The 16501-nt window shown below is 50.9% G+C and overlaps 2 protein-coding genes across 3 annotated transcripts; both read left to right on the forward strand.

The window, feature by feature from the left end:
* The first annotated feature begins 3369 nt into the window (after positions 1 to 3369).
* Positions 3370 to 9035, forward strand: Bcl6b (BCL6B transcription repressor). Of its 2 annotated transcripts, none has more exons than XM_048448501.3 (9): positions 3370 to 3466; positions 3997 to 4187; positions 4461 to 4682; positions 4791 to 5135; positions 5400 to 5524; positions 6105 to 6269; positions 6343 to 6473; positions 6561 to 6698; positions 7048 to 9035. In XM_048448501.3, exons 2-9 carry the CDS (start codon positions 4009 to 4011, stop codon positions 7162 to 7164), a joined length of 1422 nt encoding a protein of 473 aa, XP_048304458.1. In that variant the 5' UTR covers positions 3370 to 3466; positions 3997 to 4008; the 3' UTR covers positions 7165 to 9035. The 2 variants fall into 2 exon arrangements, with proteins under 2 accessions (XP_048304458.1, XP_048304459.1); XM_048448502.3 differs by having other exon boundaries at positions 6108 to 6269.
* Positions 9036 to 12299: 3264 nt separating this feature from the next.
* Positions 12300 to 15913, forward strand: Slc16a13 (solute carrier family 16 member 13). The gene is made up of 4 exons (XM_048448500.3): positions 12300 to 12867; positions 13012 to 13155; positions 14040 to 14777; positions 15444 to 15913. The coding sequence occupies exons 1-4, from the start codon at positions 12669 to 12671 to the stop codon at positions 15647 to 15649; spliced, it is 1287 nt and encodes a 428-aa protein (XP_048304457.1). The 5' UTR covers positions 12300 to 12668; the 3' UTR covers positions 15650 to 15913.
* Positions 15914 to 16501: the final 588 nt, after the last annotated feature.

Consider the following 16501-nt stretch of genomic DNA (forward strand, 5'->3'; position numbering starts at 1 on the left):
GGGGACCCCCACAAGAGAGCTCTGGAGGGGTTCCTCCACTCCCAGTCAGAACTGGGGACACCCCCCCAAAACCCGTCCCAGCCCATCCGTCTCCAACTCGGCGGGAGAGGCAGCTGCAATGCCCCAGTCAGATTCCCCCAACACTACATTCCTCACCCCATCTAGAGGAGTCCCGGGGCCCCCAAAAAATCCCAAAAAAATCTAGGATGTTGGGAAGACGGTCCTGGACTAGCTACCCAAATTTGGGGTCCTTAGATACCCCCGTTTTTTCAGGAAAATTCTGTCTTTCTTCTGCCTCCCGCCAGCCCTGCTCTGTCCCGATGCCAATTTTGGAAGTCACTCCCTCCTTCCTCCTCCCCGTTTCTCCAGGCCCCCCCGCTTGGGGGCTAGGGTCCAGGACACCTGGCTTCCAGACCGGGGGACACTCTTTAGAGGGCTAGGGGCCAAGAGGTCAAGCTCATTGCCCCTGTCTCAAGGAAGCAGGAAAGCCCGATTCTCCCCTCCCCTCCCCTCCCCCCTGGCTGGTCTCGGTGGTGGTTTAGGAAAGCCTGGAGGACTGGAATCTGCCATTGCTATTGCACAGGCAGTTTTTTTTTTCCTTGGGTTGGGGGGGTGGGCGGTGGGAGGGAGAGAGGGGAGGAGAGCCGAAGAGAACAGGGACCTAGGCGGGAATATCTGGCCTGGCTTACCCTCTAGCCCCTGCTGCCGTTGGGAACCCCTCCCCCCCTCAGTTCACCCTCATTCCTAGTCCTCTGTCTGCTTTCTGTTTGGGGCTTTTATCCTAAAAAATCAGGGTGCAAGAATCCCCTCCTGATAGCCCTCTACAGTTTTAGCAGTTGCCAGTTTTAGCAGCACTACATTGATCAGAAGCACCCACTTTAACAAGAGACACCCCATTTTCTTCCACAGATTTTTTTCTTTCATAAGAAATTGGGGTTCAGAGTGTAAAGCCACCTTCCCCCCTCAGCTCCATTAGCCACGTACTAATAATTCTATGATGACGCAAACTGCTTTTTCCAGGCTTCTCCCTTCAAATTCTTGGCTTATTTGGGGGTTCACTAAAATAGAACTTTCTGAAATCTGGGGCAAGAGGGGGCTATCAGCAAAAAATAACCTAAACTAGAAATGCACCCTAGAATAGGTGAGCTTCCAAATCAATCTCAATTTACAATCCATCTCCGCTTCATCAAGTGTGGCCAATGACAAAACACCCCAAAGTTGGACACCCCCAAACAATCCTACGAGGGAGGGGTTCTCATAGTCTCTCCTCTGTTAGCGCTCCATACCTAAGCATGTATACAGGAATATCCTTCCCTCAAAAAGAGTTTCCACAAGATTCAAATATAAAACTTTGCCCCCCCATCAAGTTCTCAACTATAAAAGTCTTCGAACTTGCTCCTAGCACCCTGCTCTGCCTCCAACTTAATGTAATTTTGTTTCCTAAAGGTTCCAAGTTCAATTTTATGCCCCCAAACAATCTCATCTAAACTTTGAAACAGAGAGCACCTGGAAGACTCTCCCAGTAGACCAAAAGAACAGAGAAGGACAGTCTCAAAATCATGGTCATCAGAACCCCCTCCCCAAACCTGTAAGACCAGTCCCACACTTCCAGCTTGCTCTTAGCTCTCAAGACTAAAAATCAGGCCCCCATGGACTCTATTAGCATCCTATGGCAGGTAGCACCCCAAAACTGACCACATACCTAATTCCAAGAGAACATCAAAGGGAGCCCTTGATGTTTACACCTCAAAATTGGAGGTAAAAAAAAATGGATAGAGAACAAAATAACCCTGATAAAGTAAGGGGAAGACACATCTCCATCCCGAATCCTTAGGTTATCCCCAATTCTCAGCTGGTCTGCTGTTTTGCTTGTTGTGTGTCTGCTCAAAAACAACAAACAATAAGACAAACAAAAAAGTTCCCTGGAACAGAAGCGAGAGGTCTCAGGCCAAATGCTGCTCCATGGTCAGCGTTCCCTCGTTCTTGGCCAGCTGCGTAGACTCCTGACCCCATAACCCTGGGCTCAGCTCTGACCTCTCTTCTTCAAATGAACCGAACCTTATCTTTCCACCACAAGGCTCCCCAAACAAAATCTAAGGGTGTGGTTCCTGCCTATCTCCTGGATGGAGTACTTAAAATAAGGGTACCGGGTTCTTCCTGCCTTTCTCCTCCGTCCTCTTGTTTACTCCACCCGATATTCAATTAATGTTCACTAAAAACTCTACAGACATCTGGATAGCAGTGTCTATCCAATTAGAAAAAGATAACCCGGTGTTCCCAGGCTCAAGACCCCACTCCTTGTCCCAATCTCCCCCCTCATTCCAAGGTCAATTCCACACGAGTTCCAACTCGAGTTTCCTTCGGAGACCCTAACTCTCCTGTCCTCTACCTAGTGCCGCACTAAGAGACAGAGGTGCAGAGTAAACTCTTCGCCAAGAGAAGGCAGCAGAAGGTTACGGTAGCCCAAACTGAACGCATTCAGCTCTCTGGTCTGAGCACTTCCCCAGCCGGGAGGAGACCTAGGGGAGAAGCAAGGCTAGTGCTCGTCCGCCCCCTCGTGGAAGGATGCAGACATTGCCGAGCTTTGCCTACTTGCCGCGCTGGACCCCGGCGTCCCGCCAGACTCTAAGCGCAGCCGACCGGCGGGAGCTCGAGGCCCTAGTGAGCTAGGACTGACGGAGAGCAGCAAGGCTTTGGGCGGGAGTCTGTCTTTCTGGATTCCTAAAAGGGTTCAGAAGAGAATCGGGAGTAAGAGACCGGACGCCTAGGTCTCCCGAGCGTCTCTCGGTCCCCACCCGGGGCTTTCCCCACCTCCTCGAGGGGAAGCAGCTGCAGGAGCCGTCCGGTTGCAGGACAATGGAAGGAAACGAACTAGAAATCATATCCGCCCTCTTCTTACTCCGCCTGGTCAGCCCCCCCCCCACTTTGCGGACCCTGCCTGTCAATCACGCCTCCTCCCACTGTCTGAGACCCCATCGGGAATCCACTACCGCCTGCCCAAACCCGAGAGCTTAGGCTCTCTATTTGCTCCCTGAATTCAGGACATTAGAAAGGGAAGGTTTACAGTATTCCCTTTCTCCTTCAACAGGCTTTTCGCACCCTCTTCCAAAAGCCAAAGCTCAATTCTCGCTGTCCCAGGTCCTCCGACGACACAAGGCTCCCACTTTCCATATCACTAATCTCCTCCCCAATTCTAATACCCTCATTCTCGGGTACCCATTTAACGAACCAAAACCCCCTATGATACGACCACCCCGCGATTCTGAGATACAGAGTTTGAGACAGAGACCCCGCCCCGGGCTCACCATCTGGAGAGCGAAAGAGGAAGGAAGGATACGAACCCACGGGTTCACCCCACCTCTACCCCCGCCCCCGACATCCCGGCCGGATAAAGGAGCCGAGGTCGAAAGAGAAGAGAGACCCCGCCCCCCTCGAGGAGAGAAGCCGCAGCCCCTGCAGGACAGGGGTAAGAACCAGACCTTGAAAAACTCAGACTTCTGGGTCCCCAAAGTGGGTAGGGGGTTGTTGATGGTAATAAGACTTGAATCCCAGAAATTGTTCTAAAAAGAGATTGGGGAGTATGGGACCTAGCAATGGGAGTCGCATGGGCATGGAAGGGTGTGGGCTGCAGATCATATGAGGTCCCCGGGCAAGGCCTGATACCTGTGACCCAGGCGCCCCAGAAAGCAGGGAAAAGGAAGGTAGTTGATGAGGTAGCTAGAGTCGAACCAACGCGCGGCGTGTGGGAGTGCGGGGGCCCTCGCGCCCATCCTCCAGGAGGAGGCACGAGAATTTCTAACTTGCTCTAAGAACTCTGCGATCCAGCAAAGGGAAGGAAGCTACCGCTGAAGGCAGAATGAACGAGATGAATTAAGTGGGGCTGTTGATATCTGATGGCGTTGGCTCTATGGACGCCCCGGAAAGAAAACATCAGCAGAAAAGGGATTGTGTTCTAGGCATGCCTGGATCCCCTAACTTTTTTCGTGGCTGGCGCAGGCCTGGGTCGCTATGGGTTCCACAGCGGCCCCAGAGGGAGCGCTGGGCTATGTCCGAGAGTTCACGCGCCACTCCTCCGATGTGCTTGGCAATCTGAATGAGCTGCGCCTGCGCGGGATCCTCACTGATGTCACGCTGCTGGTTGGCGGGCAACCCCTAAGAGCGCACAAGGCAGTTCTTATTGCTTGCAGGTTCGAGGGGGTAGGGCTCCTGGGGCTAACTGGGTAGAGAACAGAGTCAGAAGGCCGTTGAGAGGCAATCCCAATGCGGGAGGGAAGTTAGGAATAATGGTCCGCACCTGTAATCCAGAACTGGGGGCGGAATGTGGGAAAGAAGGAAAGAGAAGCATGGGAGAGCATCCAAGAACTGGGGTAGCAGTGCTAGTGGGGAGGCAAGACTCTAAGGCATCCTGTGTCTCCTTCGGTCTCCCACCTCCTAACATGTCCCAATTGTCCTTTCTCCAGTGGCTTCTTCTATTCAATCTTCCGAGGCAGAGCAGGAGTCGGAGTGGATGTTCTCTCTCTGCCCGGCGGGCCAGAAGCCAGAGGCTTTGCCCCTCTTCTGGACTTCATGTACACTTCAAGGCTTCGCCTCTCTCCAGCCACTGCTCCAGCCGTCCTGGCGGCTGCTACCTATTTACAGATGGAACATGTAGTCCAGGCATGCCACCGCTTCATCCAAGCCAGGTGAAGGAACCATGGGTTTTTGTGTTCTCTGTGGAAATGGTGCTCCGGGTATTATGGGCAAAAGCAACGATTAGGAAACGGTGTTAATGACTGTTATGCTTTTTCTAGCTACGAACCTCTAGGCATCTCCCTACGACCCTTGGAAGCAGAACCCCAAAGCCCCCCGACAGCCCCTCCACCAGGCAGCCCCAGGCGCTCCGAAGGACACCCAGACCCTCCTACTGAATCTCGAAGCTGCAGTCAAGGCTCCCCAAGCGCAGCTAGCCCAGACCCCAAGGCCTGCAACTGGAAAAAGTACAAATTTATTGTGCTGAATTCTCAGGCTTCACAAGCAGGGAGCGTGGCTGGGGAGAGTTCTAGTCAACCCTGCCCCCAAGCCAGGCTCCCCAGCGGAGATGAAGCCTCCAGCAACAGCAGCAGTGAAGAAGGCCCCATGCCTGGTCTCCAAAGCAGGTAAAGACTGTAACTCCCAAGAGTTTTAGAGGCTGGCCTCCTCTAGGAGGCAGAGCCATTATCGCGCTACCTGGGGAAGGGTTTCAGAGGAACTAATCCACTTTAGGGACTTGACCAATGGCCAGAGGGGATGTGACTTATTGGTCAATATTAGTTCCCTTCCAGAAGATATAGGTCCATATTTTCCAGGAAAAATGCACCCCACCCCCATGTGTGTATATATGTGCCTCCTAACCTTTTCCATGGCTCCTACCGTCTGCCTAGACTATCTCTAGCTACTGCCACTGCACAATTCAAATGTGGAGCTCCAGCAAATACCTCCTACCTCTTCACACCCCGGGCTCAAGAAACTTCTGGATCCACTTCTAAGCAGGCTCACCCACCACAAGGTCAGAGCCCTTCTTTCTTTCTCTTCTGGCTTCTCTCCTGTTCCAGGTCAACCTGGATCAGAAAACCTCAGAAAAGACCTGTTTAAAAGTTCCCAAACTTGACTGCATATTTGACCCTTTTGTGAAGTTTTCATCCTATCAGTCAGAATATCCGAGAGTGGGGACCAATCATTAAATAAATAAATAAAAATAAGATCTCCGTGTCCTTCCAAAGAGCAGCACAGTTTGGGAATTTCTGGCCTAGCCCAATCCAGGCCTGAATAATCTGCCCAGAGTTTGGCAGGGCCTCTCTGGCAGTCCTGTCACCCAGAGTGAGGCAAGAAGGGAGAGAAACAGAAAGCTCCACCCACTTGCCAGAACCTCCACATAGTGTCACCACCATCGACAATTCTAAACATACTACTGAATCAAACACCACTTACTGACTGTACGGCTGTGAGTAAACCAAGTGAGTCCCCAAAAGCCTTCACAGGAAATTGGGGGTTAAAAGGCACACAAATCCTACTAGAGTACTGTTGTGGATTTACTGGTACCTGGGAAGTCCTTAATAACTAAGGTCATTGCTCTCCATCCTTCCCAGAAGGTGAGTTTTTCAGCTGCCAGAACTGTGAAGCTGTGGCAGGGTGCTCATCGGGGCTGGACCCCTTAGCCCCGGGGGACGAGGACAAGCCCTATAAATGCCAGCTGTGTCGATCCGCCTTCCGCTATAAGGGGAACCTGGCTAGTCACCGCACAGTGCACACAGGTAGAAGGGGGTCTTGGTCTTCGTGCCCTTCGTTCTCTTAGGACGCTCTGACTGTCTTCCTCCCTACTTGCAGGGGAAAAACCCTACCGCTGCGCCATCTGCGGAGCACGTTTTAACCGACCAGCTAACCTAAAAACGCACAGCCGCATCCATTCTGGAGAGAAACCGTACAAGTGCGAGACCTGTGGCTCGCGTTTCGTTCAGGTAAGGAGAGGGCAGGAAGGCAAGTGGGAGGAGCGGAGAGGGTTCTGGCCCTCCCCGAGGCGATCTCAAGGCTCCGCCCCTCCTCAGGTGGCACACCTCCGCGCGCACGTGCTGATACACACCGGAGAGAAGCCCTACCCGTGCCCCACCTGCGGAACCCGCTTCCGCCACCTCCAGACCCTCAAAAGCCACGTTCGCATCCACACGGGGGAGAAGCCATACCACGTGGGTACCCTACAGGGCCTAATTATTATCCCCCCTACACGCAGGCAGGACCAGGTCTTGCCACCGCTGCTAGATTTCTAAAAAGTCCAAGTGAGTCAGGGACTTGGACTGGGGAGAGGGGAAAGGATAATTATATTCTCGGACTAGGCACTGTTGTCCCAAGGGGCTAACAAGTGTTAATGTTTTTATTAAGTAAGGCAAGGCCCATCTCCTGGGCGCCCCAAAGGAATTAGGGGCGTGAATGCTAAAGGGCTGATCATCAGGGAGAGCTGGACAATTTCCCCTTCCCATCCCAACTAAAAGGTGGTTGGGGGAAGGGTAGGGACCTAACCGACCTGTCCTCCCACAGTGCGACCCCTGCGGCCTGCATTTTCGGCACAAGAGTCAACTACGGCTGCACCTGCGTCAGAAACACGGGGCTGCTACCAATACTAAAGTGCGCTACCACATCCTCGGGGGACCATAGCTGAATCCCCCACGAAAACCACACTTGCTCCCTGGGGGCTGCAAAAGCTGCAGGCCCAGGCTTGGCTTCCCTGGCGGTCTTGATATGGGAGTGTGCCAGGCCACTCTGGTATTATGAACTCATCACTTTAATTTTGTACTGGGGAGAGCAGGGGTGGCAGATCCTGGCTAGATCTGCCTCTGTTTTGCTGGTCAAAACCTCTTCCTCACAATCCAGATTGGATAGCTAGGGGCTGGGGAAAAGGAGAGATGCAAGGGACTTGCTCTCTTCCAGGGAACTTGTCCCTACTTTCCTCCCCCATTCCAAATGGTTTATCTGTAAATATAATTTATTAAGGCCCGTGGGTGGCCCCAGGGCCTTCCTTCTGCTTGCATTTCCGACTTCCCTGTTCCACAAGTGTGATGAAAAGTGGCCCGAGACACGGAAGGTGAGGGCCCCGCTCTGCTGGCAGGGCATCCTAGCACTTGGCTCTCTACTTTGACGTGAGTCTCACGTTGTTTTTCTTGTAGCCTTTCTCTCTGGAATCGTCCCTTTTCTATTTGTTTGCTTGGTTTGTCCCTTCAGTTCTAGGACGGCGACCTTTTGCTTTCCTGGGGCAGACCCTGAGAATATGTAAGGCTGGGTAAGGAATCCTCTCTGGTATTCTGGATGGTGCAAGTCCTGTGGCAGGCTAGACATGGAAAGAAAACGTTCAGCTCTTCGAGGGTGATGGGAACCTTTTGATATGAACACAAAATGTGGATAATTAATTCCTCCTGAAGGCTGGGAAAGTGGGGCCTAGATTCCTCATCATTCTAAATAGAGGTGGGTAGTCTTTCTGGCAAGAAAGCATAGCAGCTAAACTGTACCATTGCTCTTTCTACCTGGGGTTGAACGCACTTTGCCCATCTCTCAGACAGAGTCTGCCTCAGGGTCTGAGCTGAGCCCGTGATCCTCCCACTGAGGTTGAATTAGTATTTTCATGGGGAGAGAGCTAAAGATCTGTACCAGAGATTATAGAACCTGTTCTTATCTGTCCAGTTTCTGAGAATGTTATGACCTAGGGAAAATTTACGACATTCCTTACCTTGACTACCAGTCTGACCCATCCTTTGCTGCACGAGAAGTTGCAGCAAATGTTCCTTGGGGTTCAATATGCCCTTCGTCTTTGAATGTGTTTTTTGTTTTGCTTGATTTTGGTTTTGGACAGCTTCTGGAAAGTGACCAGATTCTAAAAATTTCCTGTTTCACGGGTGCTTGGTAATCCTCTTACCTGAGAGTCTGGGTCTGTGACTCAGTCTTCCTCCACTATGTTCCTGTCTGTGACATTGGACTTTACACGGGAGACAAAGGGGCTGAGTTCCATGCTGGTCATGGAGGGTTGTCATTGGAATTACATGCTTCCGAGCTTGAAAAGCCTGGTTGATGGGTTGGCCAAAGACCCCTCCCATGTGAACAGGTTGCCAGATGGTGCATGAGGTTAGCTGAGGGCTGCAACTTCAGATGTAGGACCATGCAGATAAAAATGGTAGGGATGGAGTTCCTTGGTTAGATGGAGTGTCTGGAATGTTAGATGATATTCGGGAGCCTCGGTTTGTAGTCCTGCTTCTTGCTGCCCCAGGACCTATTTGATGATAGGACTTGGGTAAGAAGACTTGAATCTGTAAGGCAGAACTTCTGGAATTAAGACCATAAGCTGGGGGCTGACGAGAAAGCCATTCCCTTCCCCTCCCCATCACCTGAATAAGGAATCAAAGAGGGGGGAACAGAGGAGGGATTGTGGAAGTGTTACAGTTTCTGCTCAGCTGACTGGATGGGCATGTGGGAAGTGCTGGGGTGAGATGTTCGATCCTGCGAGATTAGATCCACGGAATAAAGAAGCCTCTCTTGCCCTCTGTGCGTCCTAGCTTGTTTGTGGGGGGAGGGTCACCTGGGAACTTGGAAAGCGGTCCAAAAAAAAAAAAAAATAACAACTTGGATTCTGTGTTCATTTCACTGTTCTGTCCCACTAGCCCTCTTCAATGGTCCTTATTCTCCCTTCCCTGCCCTAGCCTTCCGGCTCATTGTGTAGGAACCAGTGACTTCATGAAGCTTATCCGGAGCCACCTGCATCCTGCTGGTCTGAAGTCACTTCCTGGCCGAGGTGTGGAGGCTGCAGAGAGAAAGTAGGAAAGCAAGAACCTAGGAAATGCATCTGTGCAAACACGGGTTCTTAACACTTGTGACCCAGCCTCCCCCTCACATAACCATCACCAGAGAAAATGGGTAGGGCTTGGGTCCCCTAAGAACAACAGAGGTGAGTTAGAACAGCTAGGAGAAGGCAGAGCGTGTTAGCGCCCGTGTGCCTGCTCCATCTCCCATCTCTAATATCTTGGGATCTATCTAATGTCCAACACACGAGTCTTTTCTCCCAACTTGTGTGTCCAGGGTGCACAGGTGTGTTCTAGTCCAAGGCTAAAAGACACTGATTCTAATGCTGCCTCCCTCTGGACTTTCTCACCTGTGACAAAGGTGAATGTGGTTGTGCTTCTTCCGTCTGGTGTTCTCCCTGATAATCTAGTTTAGTGACTGCTTGAGTTTCTTTTTTCTTTTTTCTAACAAGTCCATAACCTAGGTTATATTTGAAAAATAAAAATACTAAGCAAAAGTCCCCATCACCTTCCATTCTAGCTTGTCCCCCAATGAAAATAAGGCCAGCTACTATTACTTACTGCCTATTGAATGCCAGGTCCTAAATAAAGCATTCTAGTGCACAGACTTACTAATTTAGCCTCTGGCAGCCCTAAAAAGTAGGGAGTATTCTTCCCCAGTTTACAGATGAGGAAACCAACTGAAAAGTTATCTATTTTGACCAAGTAATAAGTCAAAGTCTGGCTGGAGAGAATGCTCAGAGGTTAAGAACACTGACTGTTCTTCCAGAGGGCCTGAGTTCAATTCCCAGTGACCACATGGTGGCTCACAACCATCTGTAATGAGCTCTGGTGCCCTCTTCTGGCGGGCAGAACACTGTATACATAATAGATAAGTAAATAAATGAAAAGAAAACCTATTTTAAAAAAATAAGTCATATGAGCTGGAGAGATGGCTCAGAGGTTAAGAGCACTGGCTGCTTTTCCAGAGGTCCTGAGTTCAGTTCCCAGCAACTACATGGTGGCTCACAACCATCTGTAATGAGATCTGGTGCTATCTTCTGACCTGCAAGTGTGCATGGAAGCAGAACACTGTATATGTAGTAAATAAATAAATCTAAAAAAACAAAATAGGTCATAAAGTCAAGGTTGGGACTGTGCCCTGGATCTAGAGATCTCAAGACTGGACTCTTGACTCCTAAGATCTGACTATTTCCTATACCACTGGCAGATCCCTTCTTATGAGTCTACTTATAACAAGACTGCAGACCCATAGTGTTTTGGCATAGTTATTTCATTTTCCATCTATGCAACTGAAAAAAATATGGTTTGGTTTGGTTTTGCTTGGTGCAAAGGATTGAACCTGGGGACTTCCACATGTTAAATCAAAAAACTCTTGGATTTAGGAAGGGGGTTTTTAGTTTTATAAATTTAATGAGCTAATTTATTATTGTGCATATGTGTATGTTGTTTTTGTGTACATGTACATGATGTACACAGCATGTGTACATATGAAGGTCAGAGGACAACTTTGTGGAGTCAGTTCTTTCTTTCCATGTTTCTGTATGTTCCAGGGATTGAACTCAGGACATCAGCCTCCCAAAGCAAGTACTTTATCTGCTAAACCATCTCTCCAGCCCCTCCCTGGGTTTTTGAGACAGACTTATGTCCCTCAGGCTGGCCTTTACGTCCCTCTGTAGTCGGGGCAAGCCTTGAGCTTGCTATCCTCTGGGGTTGCAGGCAGGCCTGTGCAATCAAACTTGGTTTATATGCTTATTTTTATGTGCATGAGTTTCTTTGCCTCTGTGAATTTAAGTGACCCACATGGGTACAGTGCCTGTCGAGGCCAGAAGAGGGTGTCAGATTCCCCTGGAACAAGAGTTACAGGGCACTGTGTTGACCAGTGTGGGTGCAGGCAAGAATTGAACCCTGCTGCTTTGAAAAGCCTGAAGAGCCATGTCTCCAGCCCTTACAGTATGATTTCTGAGAAGCACAGTTCCTTGGCCCATGACCCTCTTTTGCCTCCTTCCCCACTGGTCTGGGTATGAATTCTGAACCCAAGGTTTCAAGGTCAGAGTCCTGGGGAGCCCGAGGTATATAATAAAGGAAGAGAAAAGCCCAAGCCATTGCTGTCACGAGGTGAGGGCGTGCTTGCTAGTGGCCTGGAGAACCGTAGGAGGCTGACTGACTGCTCCAGTAACCGGGGTTATGGCTTGTCTCTTGTGTACATCAGTATGAGATCAAAAACTGGTTAGGAAATGGCCATTACTAGAAGGCAGAGGGAAAGCTTCCAGCACTGCGGAGGTAAGGGTAGGTGGTACTGGGCAACTCTGGATGGTCTGATGGTCGCCCTTCCTCTCCCCAGTTATTTTTGGTCTCAGTGACGTGCAAGTTTCCTGTTCGGTGGGTACAGAAACTGAAGGAACGAATCCTCATTACTGAAATGAATGCCAGGAGTCCAACAAGTTTGCTTCCCCCGCCCCCCACCAACATAGCACTAGGGATTGAACCAGGATCTACACAAAACTGTATACCCCCTTTAATTATTCTAAAATTTTGGGACAGGATTTAGCTAAATTGCCCACGCTGACCCATGAGTTTGCCTCTGCCTCGGAGGCTGGGCTCTCCGGTCTTCCCTCTGCCTCTGCTCCTCTCGGATCCAGCGGTCTAGAATTTTCAAAGCGTTGCTAGCCGCCCCAGGTGCTATCAGTTTTACTCTTACCTCATAACCTATCCCTTCGTACCAACGCTCCCTGGCAATTCTTGGATCCCTCACTAAGCAATTGAGTTCCTGCCTGGCCAGGACCAGTTTATCCACCACCAGCTCTTAGATGCAAATCTTGAAAAGTGAATGGTCCCAGCACCCGCAGAACTCTCCCGGCAGGTCCCGTGTCACGTGGGGCCTATCTTCGTCTAGTCCCTCCTTACGCATGCGCCCCTCTCACTGCAGGTTCAGAACAATGCTGTAAATCCCTCCCACCCTCTCCGGGTCCACCCCCTGCTCCGGAGACCTGCATCCTAATTGGCGAGTTTGGGGTTGGATGTTGGCCCACTTAGGCAGGTGCTGAATCCTCAAAGATAACACTATCCCTAAGCAGACTCTCTCCTCGAGGTTGTGGCTCGAACCCAGTTCTATTCTCTGGCTTCTAAAGAAATCATCTGGCACGGGTCTGGATTCTAGCTGCGGGCTAATCGGTGGCAGTGGCAGGTCCCAGCTCGTAGGCCTCCCTCCTCTTGAGGGAAAGGCGCAGGCGCCCCATGCTTTCTCAGTAACTTCCTAGCGACCAGCCACATTTCGGCGCCCGAGCGTCCTGCGGGGTGGGTCGGTCAAAGTGGGCGGTTTGAAGCCTTGATCTCTCAAGGGCTCCCAGGGGCTGCAGCTTTGTTCGTTCCCGAATGGCGCGCAGGGCTGAGCCCCCCGACGGGGGCTGGGGATGGATGGTGGTGCTCTCAGCGTTCTTCCAGTCGGCGCTCGTATTTGGGGTGCTCCGTTCCTTCGGTGTCTTCTTCGTGGAATTTGTGGCGACGTTTGAGGAACAGGCAGCCAGAGTCTCCTGGATCGCTTCCATAGGGATCGCGGTGCAGCAGTTTGGGAGTGAGTGCTGCGCCTGGGTGCGGTGGCCTACGACCCTCGGAAAAGAGGGAATTTGGGAACCAGAAGAGGGAAAGGCGAAGGGTCGGGAGGATGCTGAGGGAGGACGGCGGAGACCACCTCGCAGAACCCCTTCCAATTCCCCAGGCCCAATAGGCAGTGCCCTGAGCACGAAGTTGGGGCCCAGGCCTGTGGTGATGACTGGGGGCATCTTGGCTGCGCTGGGAATGCTGCTTGCTTCATTTGCTACCTCCTTGACCCACCTATACCTGAGTATTGGGCTGCTGTCAGGTGAGACCCTGGGCCAAGGCAAAAGTCCAAGGCCTAGATCTTAAGCCTCCGGATTTTCACCTTCTTCCACCTCTTTCCAGAAAGGCTTAGGGAGAACCTGTGCCCTGAAGGGAATTCTTAAGTTGAATGACTAAGTCAAAGATAATGAATTCAGAAACTACTACAAGCCCAAACCCATCGGAATGGAGTGTAGTGGAGGAATTTCTTTAAGATTGTGCTAGGTATCGACTGAAATAGAGATGCCATTGGCCTATTTTTAATAATAATAATAATAATGCTTTTAATGCTTTTCAATGTTTATACATCTGGGCAAAGGAAGTTTAACACAGCCGGAAATGGTAGAGATGGGGCTCTAATTCCAAAGCTCTGTTTTTGTTATTTTAGGAGCATTATCTCTTGTCTTCCCAGACCCCATAAAGCAGTGGTTCTCAACCTGTCGGTCGTGCCCCCCTTGAGAGTTGAACGACCCTTTCACAAGGGCTGCATTCAGATATCCTGCATATCAGATATTTACATTACGATTCATAACAGTAGTAAAATAAGTTAATGAAGTAGCAACGAAAATAATTTTATGGTTGGGAGGATCACCACCATATGAGGAACTGGGTTAAAGGGTCACAGAATTAGGAAGGTTGAGAACCACTGCCTAAAGTGTGTTAACCCCATTTTGCAGCTAAAGTGATTGAGCCTGGGAGATTAAGCAGAACAGGCAAGTTCTGCCTGTTAAGAACAGCTAGAAAGTAGCAAAACCAGCACTAAAGTACCCAGGTCTGTGGAGTCCAAAGCAGGAGCTGGGCTTCTGCTAGGTAGGATTGGGATTACTGGCTGTCCTGGGCACCCCCAAAGTCCACAACCACCTCTCCCCTTTTTTTTCTTTTTGACAGGCTCTGGCTGGGCCCTGACCTTCACTCCAACCCTGGCCTGCCTCTCGCGTTACTTCTCTCGACGTAGATCTCTGGCCATGGGGCTGGCATTGACTGGAGTGGGCCTCTCTTCTTTTGCGTTTGCCCCCCTCTTCCAGTGGCTGATAAACAACTATGCCTGGAGGGGAGCCCTCTTGCTAGTATCTGCTCTCTCCCTACACCTGATGGCCTGCGGTGCTCTCCTCCGCCCACTCTCCCTGACCGAAGACACTTCCGTGGGTGGCCCTGGAGCCCAGCTCACCTCCCTCCTCCATCATGGCCCCTTCCTCCGTTACACTATTGCCCTTACTCTGATCAACACTGGCTACTTCATTCCCTATGTCCATCTGGTGGCCCATCTGCAGGACCTGGGCTGGGACCCACTGCCTGCTGCCTTCCTACTCTCGGTGGCTGCGATTTCTGACCTCGTGGGCCGGGTCGCCTCTGGTTGGCTGGGAGATGCAGTTCCAGGGCCTGTGGCGCGACTGCTGATGCTTTGGACTACCCTGACTGGGGTGTCACTGGCCCTGTTCCCTGTGGCTCAGGCTCCCACAACCCTGGTGGTTCTGGCTGTGGCCTACGGCTTCACGTCAGGGGCCCTGACCCCAGTGGCCTTCTCTGTGCTTCCTGAGCTGGTGGGGACTGCAAGGATTTACTGTGGCCTGGGACTGGTACAGATGGTAGAGAGTATCGGGGGGCTATTGGGAGCGCCTCTCTCAGGTAAGGGGGATGGGGTTGCCACCTGGGCCAGGGATGTCATGCTGCGTAATTGGAGGAACTATTCCCACATATTAACATATGGCATATGTTAATATTACCCTCTAGTATGTTACAGTATACAGCCTGCAGAGCCAGTCATAACAGTCCCGAGGTGGGTTCGCAGGAGGACAGAACTTGGGTCTGAGAAGGTCTGAGTGGGAAGACAAAAAGCAACCCAATGACACTTGAGGCTGGGTTTTTAGAAGACCTAGCCTGACCTAACATTGTCTTTTTTTTTCCCTTTGGCCCACTGGGCCCCTGACCAAATGTCTGGTTAAAGGTCTCCATGCTCAAGATGCTAGAACCTTCTGATCTTTAAACACCTCCCTCTTAACTATTAACTGAAGGTTTAGAAAAGCCACTGCTGCAAGAAGAAACCACACAGATACACCTGACTTAATATGGCTCACCAAATACCTACAGGCTGGTCTACCTACAGGGAGGCTGGTAGCTGAGAAACCGTTTGAGGCTGCTGAGAAACCAGAGTCTCATATTCATTCAGTCTTACCTTGGGAATTGCGTCTCTTCTAAGACAATGGATCTTCCTTTGCCCCCAAGTGAGATCTAGGCCATTAGCCCCAGTGTGCAGGTCACCCATGTGTATTTCTTTTTCTCTCTTGGACCCAGGCTACCTCCGGGATGTGACAGGCAACTACATGGCTTCTTTCATGGTGGCTGGGGCCTTCCTTCTTGCAGGGAGCGGAGTTCTTATCACCTTGCCCCATTTCTTCTCCTGCATCTCAGCTTCTACCTCCAGACCCCAGGACCTTGTAATAGAGGCACCGGAGACGAAAATTCCCCTGCCCAAGGAGGAGGGCTTGGGAGAGGACTGAACTCCACCAGGAGGCAGTGGTCATGGAAAGCCGGAGCTTGGCAGCACCAGGTTTTCTGCCCCGTCAAGGCGTCCGCAGAAGCACAGTGCCTTAGGATTCTTGATCTGCCTCCACCAGAGCAGACCTGGGGTTCCTGCGATTTATGTGCCAACCCTCTGTATTTTGTTGATGACTTTCACATCACCTCCTTTGTTCTCCCCAACTTTTCTGAAGGATCCAGGAGATCTCAGCCCACTGAGTTCTGAATCAAATCTGAAAATCAAAGGCCAAGAGTCTTCTCATGTTTTATCTGTGCTTTCTGGTGTAGCTTGGACATAAAACAAATAAGGAAACTGAGCAATAATTGTAACCTCAAAAAGAACTGGAGGTCCAGGTGCTTGGGGCAGCTGACAGGTCACAGCTGAACAAACGAGCGGAGACCCAGAGTTCTTCCCTCTCGTCTATCCCCTCCCTCTTCCCCACCGTTCCTGTGACACAGAGGGAAGAAAACGAAAAGTCTGTGTGTGGAGGAAGGTGGCTTGGGAGCAGAAGCTGCAACCTAAGATTCTTGTACTTTTGAGACAGAGCCTCACCATGTAGCTCAGGCTGCTCTTGAACTTGAAACCTGGCCTCCACCCAAGTAATGGGATTACAGGTGCTCACAACCATCCCGATGGATTTTTGTTTCTCTTAGGCTAACAAAGGCAGATCAAAATGCAAGAAAAAGCATGAAGTTTGGGAGCTGGAATAAAAATAAGCTCCGCAGTGAAAAGCACTTCCTGCTCTTCCAGAGGGCCAAAGCCACCCACACATGGTGGCTCACAACCACCGATTAATCCAGATCCAGGGGATCCGATGTCCTCTTCTGGCTTC

This window comes from Myodes glareolus, chromosome 9 (genome assembly GCF_982192425.1).
Source record: "Myodes glareolus chromosome 9, mMyoGla1.1, whole genome shotgun sequence".
Taxonomy (NCBI): Eukaryota; Metazoa; Chordata; class Mammalia; order Rodentia; family Cricetidae; genus Myodes; species Myodes glareolus.

Excerpts from the sequence above, each read along its gene's own strand:
- Bcl6b (XM_048448501.3), top strand. The coding sequence starts at position 4,009 with ATGGGTTCCACAGCGGCCCCAGAGGGAGCGCTGGGCTATGTCCGAGAG. Across the intron at positions 4,188-4,460 it reads GCAGTTCTTATTGCTTGCAG|TGGCTTCTTCTATTCAATCT; the intron begins GTTCGAGGGGGT and ends TCCTTTCTCCAG. Across the intron at positions 5,525-6,104 it reads GCAGGCTCACCCACCACAAG|AAGGTGAGTTTTTCAGCTGC; the intron begins GTCAGAGCCCTT and ends CATCCTTCCCAG.
- Slc16a13 (XM_048448500.3), top strand. The coding sequence starts at position 12,669 with ATGGCGCGCAGGGCTGAGCCCCCCGACGGGGGCTGGGGATGGATGGTG. Across the intron at positions 12,868-13,011 it reads CGCGGTGCAGCAGTTTGGGA|GCCCAATAGGCAGTGCCCTG; the intron begins GTGAGTGCTGCG and ends CCAATTCCCCAG. Across the intron at positions 14,778-15,443 it reads ATTGGGAGCGCCTCTCTCAG|GCTACCTCCGGGATGTGACA; the intron begins GTAAGGGGGATG and ends TCTTGGACCCAG.